At 40.1% G+C, this 20,680-nt stretch overlaps 1 protein-coding gene across 5 annotated transcripts in view; it reads right to left on the reverse strand.

The window, feature by feature from the left end:
• Positions 1–797: 797 nt before the first annotated feature.
• The window catches only part of ptbp3 (polypyrimidine tract binding protein 3), a 121,523-nt gene continuing 101,640 nt past the window's right edge, over positions 798–20,680 (reverse strand). For 3 of the 5 annotated variants that reach the window (XM_038804177.1, XM_038804178.1, XM_038804181.1), the window contains 8 exons: positions 20,056–20,251; positions 17,655–17,729; positions 16,787–16,923; positions 11,520–11,553; positions 11,102–11,194; positions 10,319–10,535; positions 7,521–7,598; positions 798–3,739 (listed from right to left, as the gene is read on the reverse strand). In XM_038804177.1, coding sequence (XP_038660105.1) covers positions 3,607–3,739; positions 7,521–7,598; positions 10,319–10,535; positions 11,102–11,194; positions 11,520–11,553; positions 16,787–16,923; positions 17,655–17,729; positions 20,056–20,251 — 963 coding nt within the window. In that variant the 3' untranslated portion in view covers positions 798–3,606. The remainder of the gene's footprint in view (positions 3,740–7,520; positions 7,599–10,318; positions 10,536–11,101; positions 11,195–11,519; positions 11,554–16,786; positions 16,924–17,654; positions 17,730–20,055; positions 20,252–20,680) is intronic. The other 2 variants (XM_038804179.1, XM_038804180.1) reach the window with 1 other exon arrangement.

A 20,680-nucleotide genomic window follows, 5' to 3' on the forward strand; every position in this document is an offset into this window, starting at 1 on the left:
CATTGCAGTGTTGATGTAAGCCCACTTGTGACAATAAAGATTTTATTATTTTATTCCAAAAAAGTCAGACATACTGACCATTCCATACTTAATAAAATTAAGCTTTTGTATTTCATTGGCCTCAAAATGAAAAGTACGGAAAAGGACTTGCAACTCATTCAATTTTAATATTCATAAAGGAATGAATAGTAAAATATGTCTTGTGCCCATATTGCACAGAATGAATAAAATCTTTGATTTCCCACAAAGACTTTCACCTATGTTACATTTAATTCCTCATTCTAAATTCTCTTGCACTAGCTTTGTGGCAAGTACTAAATTTATATTCTACTCACTGTGGGGAACTGTCTGAGGTGGAGGATCAAGTGGACTTCTGTTTTGCTGTTAAATCAGATAATACAATTATCCAGTAAGAGCAAAAGGGCACTTGCACCTTTCAGAATGTGGTCACACTTGCCCCTCTATTGCTCCAACTGTGGACTGCTCTCGCTCCTGGGGAGCTGCGAAAGGCCCAGTTGCAATCTAAACCAGGAAGAACATGAAAGGGATAAGTCTGCTGCACAGCAAATCCAATTCTGCCAGCAATCTGAGAGCAAGACAGACCAGAGCTAGTGGCTATCCAGATAAATAACGTTCAAATTCCTCACAGCCGCCACAGGCATTCAAACAAAGCGCATATTTATCTCCCATCTGTGTCTACCCCACCCCAACCGGCAGTTTGGAAATCTCTGGTCTAGAATTAAGAAAAAAATAAAGAGCAAGTTAAAAGTGCTAGACAAAGAGGCAGGAAGATCAAGAGGTGTCATGGCATTTATTGAAAGCATGCTACAATTAGAGGAAAGATTATCAAGGCCATACAAGCAAGTACACACATTGAAAGAAATGGAACACTGTATACAGAGACATGCAATAGACAATTAGAAAATATTTTTTTAATATTTCATCATCTCTGCATTAAAAACAAATCATCTTAACAGAAATGGAATCCATTTTGTTTCTTCCACATTGACACAAACTGCTTTACAAATGAAACCTGGTACTGTTGCTTATCAAAATATACAAGACAATCAATGTTTTCATATAAAAACCAGTTTGTACTTCTTCTTGTTCCCAAAAAACCTCAGATTAAAAAAAAGTTGTTACAAATATTTACAGCATTTTCATTTTCAGCTGAACATTCTTAGAAACTCAAAAAGCAGGAATTTTAAGAACAGACCAAGTACATGAATGAACAGGGAGGAAAGCACTACACACCTGCTAACACCTCAATGCTAGAAGGGTAAGATTTAAGAAAAGCAGCTCGAAAGAGAGGTTTAGGGATTCCACGTAAATGTTGCAACCCTTGCCTGAACCACACAGGTCGGAGCATCCCAGCTGCAATGCATGTTCTCAAGCCTAGTTATACTGCATGTCCAATATCACCGGCACTCCACTGACTGAAGGCAAATGTAGTGCCTAACTGGCATCACCTCAAAGTACATCATTTATATACCACTTGGGGTGTTTCTCCATTGTTGGTGCTGTACCAACATCAGTCCAGTTTTTAAATTCAAAAAGCAAATAAATTCAGGTATCCCAGTGTCAATCAATTTAAATCAGCTGACTTTTCCTCTTCGGTCACAAGTGTTAGCAGTTCGAAACCGGTTTGACTATATTTGCCTGCTGTCTTAACCTGGTCAGCAGACAGTATAAACAACTTGCTAGATCCACTGTTGAGAATGCTACACCACAGTGTTTGGTGTTACAAAACAAGAGGTATTACACACTAATGTTTAGGCTTTATACTTGTGAAATGGTGAATGAAAACAAAATTGCAACTTTGGAAGAGTTCTGGCTCAGGGCACCACAAATGGTGAGGAATTACTGTGCGATTCCTAACAACCGTTTTAAGATGCTTCTTTTATGAAGTGAACCTCTGGTTCCATGCTCAGCATGCGGGAGTTGACAGATCCAGTTCAATGTAAATTAGTGACCGTAAGGTATTCTCTCCTTAAGCTAGGTGCAATCAAACAAAGCACCGCGTAACAAAAACAAAAAAATGTTCTTCTATCACTCACAATATCCCTCCTTTTATACTTGAAACTACATTCAGAATAGTTTTCTAGTTTAGGCCTAAATATAGTAAAAGGAAAAGATCAAATTGGAGGGAAGAGAAAAAAATGATTAAGACTATTGAAGGCACATAAACTTTGGTCCTGTTTTGGTTTTTCTCTGAAACCCTGAAATAAAAGCTCATGTTTTCTCTACCTTATCATTCACTAATATTTAATCTTTTTCTTTTCTGTTAAGTGTCTTGGAATTCCACCTGAATGGTATTAAAGAGTCTTGTATTTAATAAATCAGTACAGTTCTAACCATGGTTTAGTTGCAGCTTCGCAAAGTCTGTGCAGCTCTGAAGTATCTTTCAGAATGGATGGAAGAGTTAAGGACATATTTTCTAGACTGGCAGTTAGTCCAGTGAGCACTGAATAAAACAAGAAAAGCAAACACAAAATGCTAGATATTTAGCTAGGGAGTCTAACGAAACAAGAGGAAAATTCCCATCAGGGAGGACTTAAAAAAGAATCTGCACCGAAACATTCAAAAGCCTAAATTCCCCCAAAATAACAGCCAATAATAACAATTAAACATTTGTAAAATTAACAGATAAGTTCACACTACAGATCCAAATAAATGAAATATTTAAGATTACATATAACAAACTCTTAGCACACAGATTGGTTATTTAAATCATTTAAGAACCTTGCAGATATTCAAAGGGAAAACAATTAACCTCGGGCATTTTGCAGTTTTGAATTTATCATATTTAATATTCAATAAAAACTGCAGCACAGGCATTTCTGTACCTCTTGGATGGTAGAGAGCATACAGATTTGCACTTTGCCCGAGGAGAGGAAGGAAGTTTGCACTTTCATTCCCATCTGTGTACTAATTTGTAATATAAATCAAAATCAGTTAGCAACTGTTGCAATGCTGCAAAATACACAAAAGAAAATTTACCTAAATCTAAAAGGAGAAAGACTCCCTTTGAAAGAACCCACAATACATGTACTGATGAAACCTCAGGAAAAGCCTCTAATCTATCGGATTATAAGCACATAATAAGGCACATGATAATTAACAAGTACACAGTAAATACGAAACTGATCATTTATTTCAGATTATATTTTAGTGGTATGAAAACCCATGATGTTTAATTCTTCCTCCCCAAGACTACCAAAATAATTGTTTAAAGTGTGTCAAACTTTTAGATCTAGACCTGATTTTTTTCCCTCTCCCCCAAGATTGTAAACTTCTCTTTAAAAAAGAAATTTTCACTGAACCAGTTGTTAATAGGTGAATGAACATCAATTTATGGCTGCGGACTACTTGCAACAAACCCGCACCTTTCAAAAATTAGACAAAAGAAAATTGGTATCGATTGAAGTTTAAACAGATGGATAAACAAAAAAGAAGGATCCCATCATCACTGCTGTGTTCCACTTAAAACATCATTACTCTAAGCATCTCTTGCAGGCATAGTTGGTCATTGGTATTTCAGTCTCTGTCTGAATGCTAGTTTACCACATTGTGTGGTCCCAGTCTATAGGGAAAACAGGAGAGGAATTAAATTGTAGATTTAGAAAAGGAAACTCTGAGATGGTGGTTTTCTCCAAGGTCATGATTGTGAAGGTCAATGAGAGCCTGGATGGCTTCTTCAAGACTGTCTAACTGGATAAGGGCCATCTTACGGTCCTTCCTGCAATGCAAAGAACAAAATATGTTTTAAAACAGTTTAACTTGTACAGAATTTTTTTTTTTTTAAACTAAGAGAGGACTTACTTGCTAGAATAAAACTAAAAATGGCCAGAATGGACAGGACTCCACATTCTACTGACCAGTCCCTGGTCAGGATTTGCAGACGTATAACTTGTTCCAAACTCTGTTGTTTTGGGCCTAATTGCTCAGAGGTGCCATGCCCAGAACAATTTCCAGCCATGAAAAGATCAAACAATCCTCACAGGGAACTACTGTTGCAAAACATGTAGCATACAAATCTATAAATTGTCAGTCCACTGACAGAATGGATCATAGAACCATTGAATGGTTACAGCGCTGTAGGCTATTCCTCCCATCATGTCTGTACTGGTTCTCAAGGGGCAATTCACCCAGTGGCACCCCTCCTTCTTCCCCAGTCCTGGAATTTTTTCCTCATCAGATAATGTTTCAATTATTTTTTGAAAGCCTCAAATGATCCTGCCTCCACCACACTTAGGCAATGTATTCCAGATCCTACCCACTTGCTGCATGAAACAGTTTTTCCTTCATGTGAACAATTGCACCTTTCTGTCAATTACCTTAAATCGGTGCCCACTGGTTCACAAACCTTCCACCGATCAAAACAGTTTCTCCCAGTCTACTCTGTCCAGACACCCACATGATTTTGAATATCTCTATCAAATCTTCACTCAACAGTCTCTTCTCCAAGAAGAACAGCTCCAACTTCTCCAATCTGGCTACTGCTGTGCAGTAACGTGATATTTTACATGCCAATATTTATTAATAAAGGCTTGCTACACATCATTTTCGGGCACTGAAAAATCAAATCCACAAGCACCACACAAATACTGTGGGTTAGAGAGTGAGACAGTTAGAAAGGGAGTACCAGGCTCATTTTGGACATGATTACCGTACAGACAATTCAATTTAGTACAAAGTATCACACAAATGGAAAGTGTGTTTCAATCCACAATTCCTACTCACTTTGTATTACGGTTCATTTTTTGGAAAGGCAAATTATTTTTAACAAAATGGTCCTCGTTCTCTCCCTTCCATCAAGGCAATAGAGTTTCTACAGACTGCCTGAAGATCATCATCTAATTGTAGCTCACACAATGTTCCTAACGCTCAGGGCATTGCTGCATTAAGAATACATTCCCATTCCCTTCTCCACTATACAAGAGGGCCAGCTGTGGCTGCATTTTGGCTTCTCTTTCTGCAAAGGTAGCATCTAGATCCTTTCAACATGAGATAATGTTGAATATCAAATGGATTACCTCTGGATGGAGGCTGCTGCTGGAGACTAAAACATCTTTTGTTGTTGTGCAAACTCAAGTACTGAACGGACAGTCCCACAGACTTGATGTGCCAAATCATCATGATTTCAGTCAAGTGCAGAGCAGCAAAGTTCGAAGATGCTCATTGTTGCAACAGATGTAAATTATATGCATCAATCCACACCCTCACTGCTCATTTCTGATTTGTCCTTGCTAATTCATTACTATACTAAGAATTGAACAGGCAGTGGGAAGTGATCTCACAATCATGCCCAACTGAACTACCTCAAAATTGGCCCTCACTCTGTCAGAGAAGCATTGGTCATCAAAGTTGTTAAGTGAATTACAATAGGAGATCTGGCTGCACAGTTCAGTGTTGCAATCACTACTCAAGGGGCCTAGTCTATCTAGGGATAATGATCCTGAGACAGTGGGGAATATGTACTGAATTCAGCCAAAATTAGCATCACACTTTCTCTGGTATGGGACACGTGATTTTCTGAAAGATTAAACAGTGGAACTGAAAATATCAAAACACTTCAAATGAAAGGAACAATGTCAGTTTAGTTATCAAGTTCCTTATGGTATAGGGAAACTAGATTGCTTTTCTTTAAAAACCGTGTACTGGCTGTGGAGAACAAAGGATAATAAACTGTTCGTTTTTCTTTACTTATGAGAGCATCCATGGCACATACTAGATAACTGATCTCGCCCCTAATGGGGCTGGTTTAGCACACTGGGCTAAATCGCTGGCTTTTAAAGCAGACCAAGGCAGGCCAGCAGCACGGTTCAAAGGGGCAGCACGGTAGCATGGTGGTTAGCATAAATGCTTCACAGCTCCAGGGTCCCAGGTTCGATTCCCGGCTGGGTCACTGTCTGTGCGGAGTCTGCACGTCCTCCTCGTGTGTGCGTGGGTTTCCTCCGGGTGCTCCGGTTTCCTCCCACAGTCCAAAGATGTGCGGGTTAGGTGGATTGGCCATGCTAAATTGCCCGTAGTGTCCTAAAAAGTAAGGTTAAGGGAGGGGGGGTTGTTGGGTTACGGGTATAGGGTGGATACGTGGGTTTGAGTAGGGTGATCATGGCTCGGCACAACATCGAGGGCCGAAGGGCCTGTTCTGTGCTGTTCTATGTTCTAATTCCCGTGCCAGCCTCCCTGAACAGGTGCCGGAATGTGGCGACTAGGGGCTTTTCACAGTAACTTCATTGAAGCCTACTCATGACAGTAAGCGATTTTCATTTCATAAAAGGGTTAACAAAGAGCAGCATGGCGGCGGAGCGGGTTAGCACTGCTTTTTTTTTTGTCAGAGGGTCGTGAATCTTTGCATTCTCTTTCCCAGGACGTGGTGGAGACAGAGTCAACAAATATATTTAAGCCGGAAGTAGATAGATTCTTGACTAACAAGGCAGTCAGCGGTTATCGAGGGTACACGGAGGGTGGAGTTAAGGCTGCAATCAAATCAGCCACAATCGTATTAAATTCATATGTTTGAAATCCAAGAGTACCCTATAACCATTTTTACAAAGAACATTGACAGAAGGAGAGATAAATGAATATTCAATGGAGCATTTTAAGAGTTGGGCAAAAAGAACAGTCTGCAAGAGGTAATATGTTCCTGCAGCAAGTTAGTGCTTGAAAGTTTGCCACCTATGCACCTTGCTCTTATTTTCAGCAAGTTATAAGATCGGAATTCAACTGTGAACTTAAAATCAATGTTCTATGAAAGTCTTTCCTTCAGAAGTCCATTCAACCCCTTGTGGCTGCTCAATTAAATTGAGGTCAATTTGTATTTCAACTTTCTTTACATATCTTTGCTTCACAATCCTTAAAAAGCTTACCTAACAAAATTCTTGGACTAATTGTCCCTCTGATTTGAGACAGACTTATCTAATTACCCCATGCATTCTTGTCAAATTGTCTTTTTCCTTTATCCTAATGTGTTATATGGTCAGGAGATTTTGCCATTTTGTTTTTTCATTTTTCAATTCAACATTTGGGATATTTGAAATAAAAGTCACAGATGATGCACAGGTAGATAAAGAAAATTCAAGTGCTACATCTAGTGTCCTGACATCACCTTGGATCAGCAACCCCAAAAAAAACGTGACAATCAACCACTCGAGGGCCTCACATTTACAAGCTGATGCACTGCTCCTAGATTTCCATTATTGCTTTATAGTTTGCTACAACGCAAATCATTTTGTCCATTCAGGAGCGTCCTTAAGAGCTCAGTGAAGTTGAACAGCAAACCATACAGCATCAGACTGTTAGTATTGTGCAGTAAATGAAATGGGACTGATATTTGGAGCAGCAAATGACACTCCTCAGTATTAAAAGGCTGATAACAATTACATCTGACTTGATGGGACTTTCTGCAATTATAATAACAACTTGTAACAATAAACATTATTATTAATTAGGTTAACCCAGTATGGTTATGAGACATCAAACAGTAGCTGGAGATATAATCCAAAAAGTTGACTTACAGGAAAAACTTGAAGCCTTTCACAGAGCATCCAGTACTTTCAAACAGATTCCTCAGATCGTCTTCTGTGATCGAAGGTCTAAAAATAGGCCAGAACAGCTCTTTATAAACAGCACAAAGCAGACAATCATGGCCAATTTTAACAAATGTATAAGCAGATCAGACTTCAACTACAAGACTCTTAAGAAATTATGCAAAACGGTTATTAGTGTGAAGAATATAAAACTGTTTTACATGGTCTTTCACTCAATAAGGGAATTACAATCTGAGCTTATGGATACAGCATTTTGGTGTTAGCCACCTAAATTATTCAGATTTTACACACTGACCATAAAACAAAATCATGCTTTATACCTCAACTACCTTGAGACATAATACTACAATTTGCACCAAGAGAAATGCACACAACAGTATTTAATAGAGGTATGGAAGTTATATAGCAGAGCAACACCCACCCACACAAACTATTAAATAAAGTATTGAGTATCGTAGCAATGACTATGCTATTGGACTAGTGGTCTAAATGCCTAGGTTAATAATTCAGTGTTTGAACGTCAGCACAGCCACTGGGAAATTTAATTCAGTTAATAGAGAATGAAAAGCTAGTCAATAAAAGGTGACCAGGAAGCCACCAGTTGCTATGAAAACCCACATGGTACATTCATGTCCTTTAGCGAAAGAAATCGGTCATCCTTACTTGGTCTATGTGATTCCTGATCTGCAACAACCTGGTTGACTCTGGAAAAACTGCTCTCTGAAATGGCCTAGCAAGCTTCTTAGTTCTACAAAACCACTGTGATCAAGTGTAAGAATAAAACCAGATGGACAACCAAGCATTGATCTAGGCACTGAACTCAAACATGAGGGGGCCCGTGTTCGCTTTGTTCACTTCAAGGGACATGTGTGAAAATTGGGAGAGTTGTCTCGCAAAAGAATCAAGCAACAGCCTGATCATCTCACAGCCAGTTAAGCTCTTTCACTTCCTCTCCAGAAAGCACTTAACTGCCTTTTGGTATGGTCCAAGAGCTGTCAATCATAGCTAGATGTTCATAAACATTGCAGTTAGTTTCACAGCAGGCTACGTGAAATGCACTCAAGCGTGATAATAATAGTAGTTATTAGTGTCACAAGTAGACTTACATTAACACTGCAATGAAGTTACTGTGAAAAGCCCCTAGTCAGGGCAGGTCCCAGGTTCGATCCCGGCTCTGGGTCACTGTCCGTGTGGAGTTTGCACATTCTCCCCGTGTTTGCGTGAGTTTCGCCCCCACAACCGAAAAGATGTGCAGGTTAGGTGGACTGGCCACGCTAAATTAACCCTTAATTGGAAAAAATAATTGGGTACTCTAAATTTATTTATTTTTTAAATCCATGAAATGCTATGGGCCACTGACAATAGCAGAACTGCATTTCAAGACCATCTGTAACCTCATGGTCCAGCATATCCCTCACTTGACCATTGCCCATCAGAGCCAGGTGTAGCACGCAACATATTTAAAAGAGTTACCATACAATACAGAATTCCATGTATGCTGAACAGGTCATCACTGCAGGAGTTCCTCAGAACATTGCATTAGCTCCAAACACAATCAGTTGCCTCATCAGCGACCTGCTCCAAAATAAGGTAAGAGTGGGGATGCCCGCAGTGTTCAGTTACACTTACAAATCACCTGTCAATGAAGCAGTCTGTACTGGAATTCATCAGTGAACACCACCATATCCTGGGGATCATCTTTGACCAGGAATTTAACTGGACCCAGTCACATAAATACTGTGGCTACAAGAGCAGGTCAGAGGTTGGAAATTCTGCAGCAACTAATTCAACTAATTGCTCAAAGCTTTTCCACAATCCAAAAGATACAAGTCAGGTGTGTTGGAATATTTCCAACTTGCCCGAGTGAGTGGAGCCCCAACAATATTTAACTCAATGCTAACCAGGGCAAAGCAGCCTCTCTGATGGCATCCCATTCAACACCTTCAATATTAACTCTATCCAACAATGCCAGACGGTGGCTGCAATGCGTATTATCTACAAGATGCATTGGAACAACTCGCCAAGCCACCTTTCACAACACCTTCTAAATCCTTCTTCTCTACATCCTACAAAGGGCAGTCCGTGCTTGGCAACATAACCAGCTCCAAAGTTACCCTGCAAGTCACACAGCATCTTAACTTGGAAATATATTGAAGTTGCTTAATTAATCAAGGTCAAAGTTCTGGAAATTTCTCACTAGTATCACTGTTGGAAGTACTTGACCACATGAACTGTGGCGCTCAACATCACTTTGTCAAGAGTGAATAGGGATGGGGAACAAATCCTGGCTTCGTCAGACATACCCACATCCAATGAATGAAAAACATCCAATGAATGAAAAATAAATCAGAACGGAAGGTAGGGCATGACAAATAAATCGCATAAGAGGGGCGCAGAGGGTTAAATTAGGCAACTTCAATGTAGGTTTAAAATTAGGTATTGTCCGCAAGTATGAAACCAATCAGGTCTACTTTTCAATGGCACCAACTCAGCACATCATTCCTAGTGGGTTATACAGCACCTCGGTCAGGCTGTTGAGACACAACCTGATCACTAGACAACAATAGTAAATATTAATAACTTTTCAAAAGGCAGCATAAATTTCTTAAATTGACAAGCACACAATGTATTGTTATACACAGAATAATTTTCTCATCAGTTTATCCTGCCCCTATGTTCAGTGTGCTTTAATTTAAAAAAAAAAAAAATGATTTTGCTGCCTTCCAGTCCATGATGAAAATGGTTATTTTCCTGAAGTTACTCACGGAATGTTGGAGAGATGCAGGGTGGACGACGGAGGGAAAATATTCTGGAAGTTCTTGGACCCAGGTTTCTTGAAACGATGAAGTGGTGAGCTGCTGTAGTCCTTGGTTAGACCCTGGTCCTCCTGTCCTTCTCGAGGAAGCTGAACCATTTGATGTTTTGACAAAGTCACACGCAGTACGCGGCCATAGACCTTCTGCCCATTAAGATGGCTCATGGCTGAGGATAAAAGAACATTTGCACTTGTAAGTCGGCTTGCAGAAAATTTAAGGATTCTGGAGACTGGACCTTTGCTTCAGTTCTCAAACCACGAGTCTGCAAGTGGTCTGTTTGCATGCATAAAATATTTCAATCAACTTGAAAATTTATTCCCCATTTCACTGCAATGGATTATGAAACACATTTATCAGAAACCTATATAAAAGTGAACTCACTGATCTATTAATCTGCATTTTGATTTTCTAGTTACAACCTAACTTGGAAGGAAAGAATGGAGCTCAAAATCATTTAGTACCTTTTGCCTCAGTTAGTAAAGTCAGTTGCTACGGCCTCAAGTTCAACCCTTTGCCCCTACATTAACGACTGAAAATGCAAGGAATGACTTGCACAGTGTATGACAAGAGTAAAAACAGAGCTAATTTGATCTGATTGCTCTGAGCTAGAGTAGCAATTAAGATACTACAATTACTCCCCTCCAATTAGGAAGGAGGGAAAGAAAATGGACGAGCAACTCAAATTGAGCGCTGCTTGGAAAGGACGTTAATAAATTAGTTCATGAACCTTACCCAATTGAGCTTGGTTCGCATCTGCCATCTGTATTAAGGCATTTTCTTTTTTATTGAACAAGATCTTCACACGATGTACATCACCATAAACTCCTTCAAGGTGGTCAAACAAAAATAAAAAAAAAGTTTCAATTTCACCAGAAGTACGAGACAGAGATTGTGATAATTTAAAACAAAGCAGAGTATAGACGGGACAGAATCAGAGCAGGAAGAAAGGAAATAATTTTCAATCACTTTAAAAAAAAAAGATATGTGCACACATTAACAAATGCTACACTGCAGAAATTAAAAATTCATGCATTTTAACCTTTAACGTAAAATTCTTTGATAACATAGATGAGATCCTGTTGAATGAAGCACAAACTTAAATGCAAACAAAAAAGTTCATTATAAAGTAGCAGTGGAAATGACAACATACCAAAGAGGATGAACAGCCAGTGAGGTGAAACCTTCTGTAGTAGGGGGAAACAAAACAAGTCAGCACAAGATGGACCGGAGACAAACATCATCAAATCGCCCGCATCGAAGAGTGTTTCAGCATTACAGTTGAAGGCCAGTTTGATCCATCGAGTATTCAATTTGATCACATAAAAAAAGTATAGAAGGTTCAAATGCAGATGTGTCGTTTTGGGGACGTTTGTTGATATGGCAAATTTTGGAAAATGATGGAATTAGTGAAGCAGACAGTGAAGAAAAAAGAAGAAATATTATAAAGTCAGTAAAATATGTGCTCAGAACGAGTTTTGCAGCAAACAAAAAGGTATCTTATCCTATCCCTTATTTGTATCCCTTCACAGCCCACTGCCAACTCAATGGGTGCAATCAAAATTTTCCTTAGTCTAATCACTGATGAGGTGCAAAAGTAACTCAACCCCGTGCAGCTGTTTTCACTCACTGAATAAACAAAATTTACCACCGAGCAAAAATCTAAGGGCAGTCATAGGTGAGATTATATCACTTGAATTTAGTGCTTTCATTTTTGCTCAATTCAGAAAAAAGTCTGACAAAAATAGGTGGTAGCAGATTTCTGAATGCTAGAATAATGGCAGTGAGCCGTTATTTGGCAAAAGGATTATACCTGGGTTTAGAGACAAATCTATATAAAATAGAAATGAGAAGTCCACAAAGTATATTTGGCAGAAGTGTTTCATGCCTCAAAAGCCTAATAATGCTATTCTAGCAATGTAGAAAAGACATGTTTTAAAAATAAATTAAGAGTACCCAATTCATTTTTGTCCAATGACGGGACAGTTTAGCATGGCCAATCCACCTACCTTGCACATCTTTGGGTTGTGAAGGTGAAACGCACGCAGACACGGGGAGAATGTGCAAACTCACACGATGTGGAGATGCCGGCGTTGGACTGGGGTGAGCACAGTAAGAAGTCTTACAACACCAGGTTAAAGTCCAACAGGTTTGTTTCAAACACGAGCTTTCGGAGCACGGCTCCTTCACCTGAAGAAGGAGCCGTGCTCCGAAAGCTCGTGTTTGAAACAAACCTGTTGGACTTTAACCTGGTGTTGTAAGACTTCTTACCAAACTCACACGGACAGTGACCCAGAGCGGGATCGAACCTGGGACCTCGGCGCTGTGAGGCAGTAATGCTAACCAGTGCACCATTGTGCTGCCCCACAGAGAAGACATTTTAATTGCAGTTGCTTCCCAAAGTATGAAAAATCATTCTCACTTTTGAGCGCAATGAAAGCACAGTGGCTAGCACTGCTACCTCACAGGGTCAGGGACTCTGGTTCAATTCCGGCCTTGGGAGATGTCTGTGAAGTTTGCATGTTCTCCCAGGGCCTGCGTGGGTTTTCTCTGGATGTTCCGGTTTCCTCCCAGTCAAAAGATGTGGTTAGGTGAGGTTAACTGGATAGGGTGGGGGTCGGCGCAGGCTCAATGGGCTGAATGGCCTCCTTCTGCACACTTTCTATGGAAAACTAGACATTTAAGCAAAAATAGTTGCTGAAATAATAGCTTGACTAGACTATTTGTAGTGTTTGAAACATTAAAACTAATGCGCAGAAAGTGTATATGGACATATTACATCAAATCAATTGTGTTTAGACTGCTCAGTTACATAATATATGCTAATTGCATTCAATTTGAGTTCTGAACAGGATAAAGCAGCCCTCTTGATTGGCACCCCAAACATTCGCATCCTCCACCGCCGACGCACAGTGGCAGCAGTGTGTACCATCTACAAGATGCACTGCAGGAACTCACCAAGGCTCCTTCCAAACCCACGACTGCTACCATCTAGAAGGATAAGGGCAGGAGATGCATGGGAACACCACCATCTGCAGCTTCCCTTCCAAGCCACTCACCATCCTGACTTGGAAACATATCGCTGTTCCTTCACTGTTGCTGGGTCAAAACCCTGGAACTCCCTCCCTAACAGCACTGTGGGTGTTCCTACACCACATAGACTGCAGCGGTTCAAGAAGGCAGCTCACCGCCACCTTCTCAAAGGCAAGGAGGGATGGGCAATGAATGCTAGCCTAGCCAGCAACACCCACATCCCATGAATGAATAAAACAAATCGAGTTCTGTAGAAAAATCTAATGCATGGATTATATCAAATAATTATCGTTACATATACACAATTGTTTCATTGATAGTATGGCTTCACTGAAGTTGAAAGCTAAAAAATATTAACACCATAACATAGCAAATCTTTACTTTTATAAACTCATATGGGCCAGCTAAATAGACTGCTGTTGTTGCATAGAACTTCCTTCATTTATGTTTCAGTTCTGTTCTAAACTACATGCATGTTCTTGTAAGACCAGGGAGATAGCTATGAAAAAAAGTTTCTAATAACAATTCTTCATTACAATCAGACCTGACAGCAATAGATAGCAACACACTCAAGAATGGAAATAAAAAATGTAGCATGATGTAACAACACACATCAGAAAGCCAAAGACAGAATACATCACAGAACATGAAAATACACAAGGATAATGAAAATACACAAAGATAATGACAAGAGGGAGCAATGAAAGGGATGAATTACAACTAGTTATTCCAGGAGAAACCAGAAAATTTCATGGTAATCTATAGTTAGCAGGGCAGGGGGCGTTATTTATTACAGAAACTCAAAGTTTTACTCTTCTAATAAATTCTTCACCCGAGTTTTCTTTTATTTGTTAAAAAAAATCTTCAGATTCAATAAGTGGGTGAAAAAACATGATTTAATTTGCATTAGAGGTCCACTAATGTAAGCATTTTGCTTAGTCTACAATTAATTTGGAAATTTGCCCAACGGCAGCAGGACCCAAGGAGCGAAAACATTTTTAGAAGGCAATAAATACTTCCTTTTCACTAGCTTTCACTGGCATTCAGGCACATTCACATGCTAAAATGTCCATTACAGTTTCCAGCGTCTTGTCAATCTGTGCTGCTTTAAGAACATAGAATTGACAGTGCGGGGGAGGCCATTCGGCCCATCAAGTCTGCACCAGCCCTTGGAAAGAACACATTACTTAAGCTGATGCCTCCATCCTACCCTTTGAACTCCACCTAGCCTTTTGTATCCAATGGGGCAATTTAGCATAGCCAATCCACCTAACCAGCACATCTTTGGCCTGTTGGTCTGGCAGGGGCTGGTTTAGCACAACAGGCTAAACAGTTGGCTGGTAATGCAGAACAAGGCCAGTAGCGCGGGTTCAATTCCCCTACCAGCCTCCTCGAGCAGGCGCTGGAATGTGGCCACTATGGGCTTTTCACAGTAACTTCATTGAAGCCTACTTGTGACAATAAGCAATTATTATTATTATTTAATTTAAATGCTAAGATCTTACGAACAGCAGCAAGAGTGGAATATTCAGCTCCCTAAGCCTGCTCTGCCATGCAATACGATCATGGCAGATCTATAACCTTAACTCCACTTTTCTGCCGATTCCCAAACTTCCCTTGAAGGTCAAAAATTTGTCTAACTTTAGTCTTGAATATATTCAATAACCCAGCCTTCACAGGTTTCTGGGGGAGAGAATTCCAAAGACTAACAATCCTCAGGAGAAATTCCTCATCTTCATCTTAAATGGAAGACCCTTTATTTCTAAACTGTGCGCCTAGTTCTAGATTCCTTCATGGGAAAACATCCTCTGAGCATCTATACTTGTCAAGCTCCCTCAGAATCTTGTATGTTTCAATAGATTACCTCTGTTCTTCTGAACTTCAATGGGCCCAACCTGCTCAATCATTCCTCAAAAGACAATTCCCACATCCCCAGAATAACAGATCCAGGGACCCGGGTTCAATTCCGGCCTCGGGTAACTGCAGCTTGCACTTTCTCCCAGTATCTGCGTAGGCGTTTCCTCCCACATTCCAAAGATGTGCGGGTTAGGTGGAATTGCCGTGCTAAGTTGCCCCTTAGTGTCCAAAAGGTTATGTGGGGCTACTGTGAGTGTGGAGGCGTCGGCTTAAGTAGGGCTCGTTGGGCCAAATGGCCTCCCTCTGCACTGTGAATTCTAAGATAACCTACTGAACTGTCCCCAATGCAAGTACATTTCTCCTGAGGTAAGGAGACTAAAACTGTACAGAGTACCAGAGATGCAGTCTGACTGATGCCTTGTACAGTTGCAGCAAGACTACCCTACTTCGATATTCCATCTGCATTGCAATAAATATGCCAACATTCTATTTCCCTGGCAGCACGGTGGCCCAGTGGTTAGCACTGCAGCCTCATGACACCGAGGTCCCAGGTTCGATCATGGCCCTGGGTCGTCCGTGTGGAGCTTGCACGTTCTCCCTGTGTTTACATTGGTTTCGGCCCCACAACTCAAACAATGTGCAGGTTAGGTGGATTGGCCACGCTAAATTGCCCCTTAATTGGAAAAAATGAATTGGATACTCTTAAATTTATAAAAAAAACATTCCGTTTGCCGTCCTAATTACTTTTAGTATCTGCATGTTAACTTTGTGATTTGCATTATGTGAGCTCCTTTTCGATACAAGCTGCGTGAAGCTTCAAAATTAATTTGAGACACAGACTTGGATCAATGCCACCATTCTACTTGACCACCAGCACAAATCCTTTGGTTGATAGATGTGATGTTAAAGGTATCTGTAACCAGCATGCATTTGGTAATCATACCACATATACAAAACAATCAGAACTGCAATGTGTTACTGGCATACATGTATGCAAATTATTCAAGGCATTAGGACAGCATGCGCAACATGTATTTGCATAGTACTGAGCCAGATTCGAGAGTGGGCACTCAACATGTATAATTTGGTTTTCACAAGAGCCACATTCAGAACATCAACACTTGGCATTGGAGCTTGTAATGGCTAATGGTATAGCATAATAGCTCAAAGCTGAGCCAAAATGAGCAGTCCACAGGGGAACATTACTGTGATGTGTAAGGAATATATGTGCAAGCACAAACTGTCGAGTTTCTCTGGCAGTTCGAGAACCTTTCAAACCTCAGCTTCTTGTAATGGATACTCGTGTTGCCCTGATTTGATTCGGAATTAATCAGAGGCCATGAAAAGATGGTTTTTGCATAGTGGATATTATAAATTATTAGCACAATAATCTAATACTATATCACTATCATGCCAAAAAACATCAATAAGTACTGAAATCCCCAAACAATATATACAGCAATGTATTCTATGAAAAGTCAAAAATAAGCAGGATTGATTAAAATTGTGCTTCTTAATGAAATCACCAACCTCTGGGTTTAGGTTGCTGACTAGCAGGACAGAGTTTGCTGCTTGGCCAATACCGTGCATTGCTAGACGACCACCAACTGCACCATGTGGAAGGCCAAGATGCCCCAGACCTCCTGGAATTCCTTGAACAGACAGACCTGGAGACAGTAAAGACCTGAACATTATATATGGAAGATGTGCACTCTTCATATAATGAACAATAAGAGTTAGGAATTTATCGAAGATGGAGTCTGAGATGGTTAGAAGACATGTGCCCTACTTCTTCAAAAATTATCAATTCGCTAATGTGTCAGGTCCTATCACTTGGTGTTAATGAAATATACATTTAATCTCAGTGTAGTGAACATGTCCACTATATTGAAAACATATGATTCCTCTCCGACACTAATTCTCCCATGCTTTTACCCTTCCTTTCTCCTGATTCATTGAAATGGGCACCCTTCAGCACCATGCACATAGGAATGAACATTGAAGGTCATTTTACTGCAGGGGGAAATGAGGGGTGCAACACAGCTAACACAATCCAACCCAGTGTGCCTTTTCCAGTCAGAGATCAATGGATAATCATCTGATTACAGTGATACACATCTATGTAAGGAGAGGACAAGTCCCATGAGCTACTATCTTTTATCACCACCACCACCACCACCACCAACTGTCCACCAAGATCAGCTAAATCAGATCATTTAGACACATTGAATGTCTATTGGGAATCCTTTGTTTTGCACAATATTTATGTGTTAATGAAATTAGCCATTGGGAGAATGTCTTTATTTAAAAAGGAATTATAAGTTAGTGTTCCTTTGACAATCTGCTATAGTACTCAAACAGAACTAACATTACAAATGACAGAACTGAGCGTGCTAACCTGCAGCTTGTGGAAAGCCAAGAGCAGGGCCAAATCCACCACCCCCATAGGGATTGGAGATGATACCAGGTGCACCTAAAGAAAGAAACACACTAATTTAATTTAACGTAATGTTATAGTTACTTAACCACATTTCTTACTGTTCCAACAAGGTGGCTGTCTTTTGTCAGAATTTATACCTCACCGATGTTCAAAAAATACATGGAGTATAATTTCTCCCGGTGCAATCATTAGTTGTGCTGAGCTATTTTACAACATATACAAACATGTGTTGTAAAAATTTACACTGCATCTGGCCCTTGGCTAAACTGCGTTGCAGTAGTTATTGTAACACCAAAATGCAAACAGAAATACTTTCACTCCCCACATTTACTCCAAAATTGAAATTGTTGTATGCAACATTGGGAAAGCAGCACTGTCAGACCTGTTGGGCAAGTAGTTTTATATTCTAAACTCAGCAAACTGAGTGTGCATGTGGGACCAAGTGTGCGGAGGTTGAGTGCGTGAGAGAGCATTAATTTTTTAAAAAATGAGTGGGTACTACTTCCACTGATTGATATTATGGAACCATGGGAGGGTGGTTTAGCCAAGGCTTAATGGGAGTTGCCATGCAGCTGGTGAATGCATAGATTCAGCATAGATACAGTAAAGACTGGTTTACATTTGATTGCGAATGTTTGGGGTTCCCTGATGTACTTCAGAAATCACTGGGGGTTCTGCTGCTCGAAAAGTTTGGGAAGCCCTGTATTAATCAATTAAATCATGAGCCAACCTCAGACTAATTAAGCACTTTGAACTGATGCTTTGCACACAGGCTGCATGTCATCCATTGACAAGGAAATGGATGATGATGCAATGTTCAGCCACTTAACTAAAAGGAGTGAGATTCTCGAAATCAGATTTCCATCCAGCAGTAAACTACTGACTACATAGGATCAGAGTTTTAAACTAGTCCTGCAAGGTTGTCCTCAGGGTAATCGTCCCTCACCAAAAGGATTCTGCCCAAAGAATCTTGTCAATTTTGAAATGCAACTGCCACCCTACATAAATCTCTTATGGGACACAACTAAATTTTTCAATCGAAAGCAAGTTTCAGACTGTACATATGTAAAAGAAATTTCACAAACTGACTACAATACATCAGAACTAGGTCATTCGGTCAGCAAACACAGCATGATTAAATTAAACAGGAATGATATTATTGCTCAACCTGGTAAGATTAAAAGCAAGGTCAGACAATTATTGGGTGAAAAGTGTAAATAATCGGTAGATCCTGGAATGCATCCAATAGGGCTGATCTGGATTAAAGTAAACATAAATCGACCAATTAATATGCAATTAATCCAAACACTACCTGTTTTACCATTGGAATATTTTTGCTGATTAGACCCACAGTGGCAATAGCAGGAACCAGGTTGTGGTGTGCAAAGCCAACTATTGGGATTGTAAAACCAAACTGGAACAGTACTTCAGAAATATGAGGTCATAGAATCTCTGCAGTGCAGGAGGCCATTCGGCCCATCGACACTAACCCTCTGAAAGGACACCTACTCAGGCTCACTCCCCGCTCTAACTGACCCCACCTAACCTGCACATCCCTGGACACTAAGGGACAATTTAGCGTTGTCAATCCACCTGACCTGCACATCTTTGGATCAAGTCTGATATTTCTTTAGGTAAAAGGGAGTTATTTCCAAACAAATAAATAATGCAGAAAAATCCACCTTCCAGAGCAACATTATTTTTAAAAATGTAGTCCTCATGATCCTCTCTAAGAGTACAAACATTTTTTGAGAAAGAGGTGAATTTTCCTTCCAGTTAGTTTGTTGAAATTCTGCTTTCAAGTCTATTCGGCATCATCTGTGCCAACTCCAAATTAATTTTTCAGTCACTGCTTCTGACTGTACAGCTACATTGTCGCACTTGGAAAATCCTGCAGCTGGGAGGTTCGTGAGTAAGCAGTATTGGTGATTAGGCTGCCACCGGCCTTTCATAACCTATCCAGACAATCTGTATGACATACACGTTTTAAAACAATCTAGTGTGTCTAGAAGTTAGAATCTAGCTGTGCAGATTCACTGAGTCGTACAGCAAAGGCGGCGGCCATTCAATCCATCAAGCCTGTGTCAGTTCTGTTATCCAAGTAGTGTCCCTGCCTGTCCTTTCCCCTTAGCCCTGTAATTTCCCCCCCACTATTCAACTACACCCACTCCCCCTTTGATTCTACAGTCAGAACAGCTGTTCCCTACCGACTCAGTCATTAGTGAAAAGGATGTGGCAGGTTAGTGATTTAATTCACCTAGTTGTTGCAGACACGATAGAAAGAAATTGAAGTACAAAAGGGAATGAAAAGAATCAACAGACGACAAAACATAAAATTTACCTGTCATTATGTATTTACCTAGAAGTGAGGTTTCCTTACCAAAAGCGGCGGCCACAGAAGGGTCAACGGTCGGCTGGCCGTCGCCGGAAGGAAGATCAAGGCGTGTAAAGTCTCTGCTTTTGTCATTGTTGTATTTAACATTAAGGCTAGTCAGCTTTGAGAACTCTATACGTAAAGTACAGCAAGCATTGTAGATATTCTGGCCATCCAAGGTCTGGAGAAAGTCAAGTAGATAAACTGTTATACAGCAATCTATGGATCTTTAAAGCAACAGATAAATGTTACCCAGAATTGATTAAATGCTCACCACAAACTATGTGAACATAAGCACAATTCTACTCTTCATTTTGAACACAAAGTAACAGTGAGGCAAGCATGCTATCTGCCATATTTCCAAGAGATTTGCATTTGTTCATGGCTCTTTTTACAAACAATATATTGTGTTTTACCATTGTGCTATTCAATTAACCAAGTTCATTTTCAAAGTTAAAATCTTATTTTTATTTCACTGTATAAAATTGAATCAACAACTTCATTTAGAGATGGCTCAGGATGGAGAAAAATAAACAGCATTCCTTCTGACTGCCTCCTGGTGATGGGCTTAAGACTACTATTTGACAGGAGAACCAAATCCTTCTGTTCA

Source organism: Scyliorhinus canicula, chromosome 8 (assembly GCF_902713615.1).
Source record: "Scyliorhinus canicula chromosome 8, sScyCan1.1, whole genome shotgun sequence".
In the NCBI taxonomy this organism is placed as follows: Eukaryota; Metazoa; Chordata; class Chondrichthyes; order Carcharhiniformes; family Scyliorhinidae; genus Scyliorhinus; species Scyliorhinus canicula.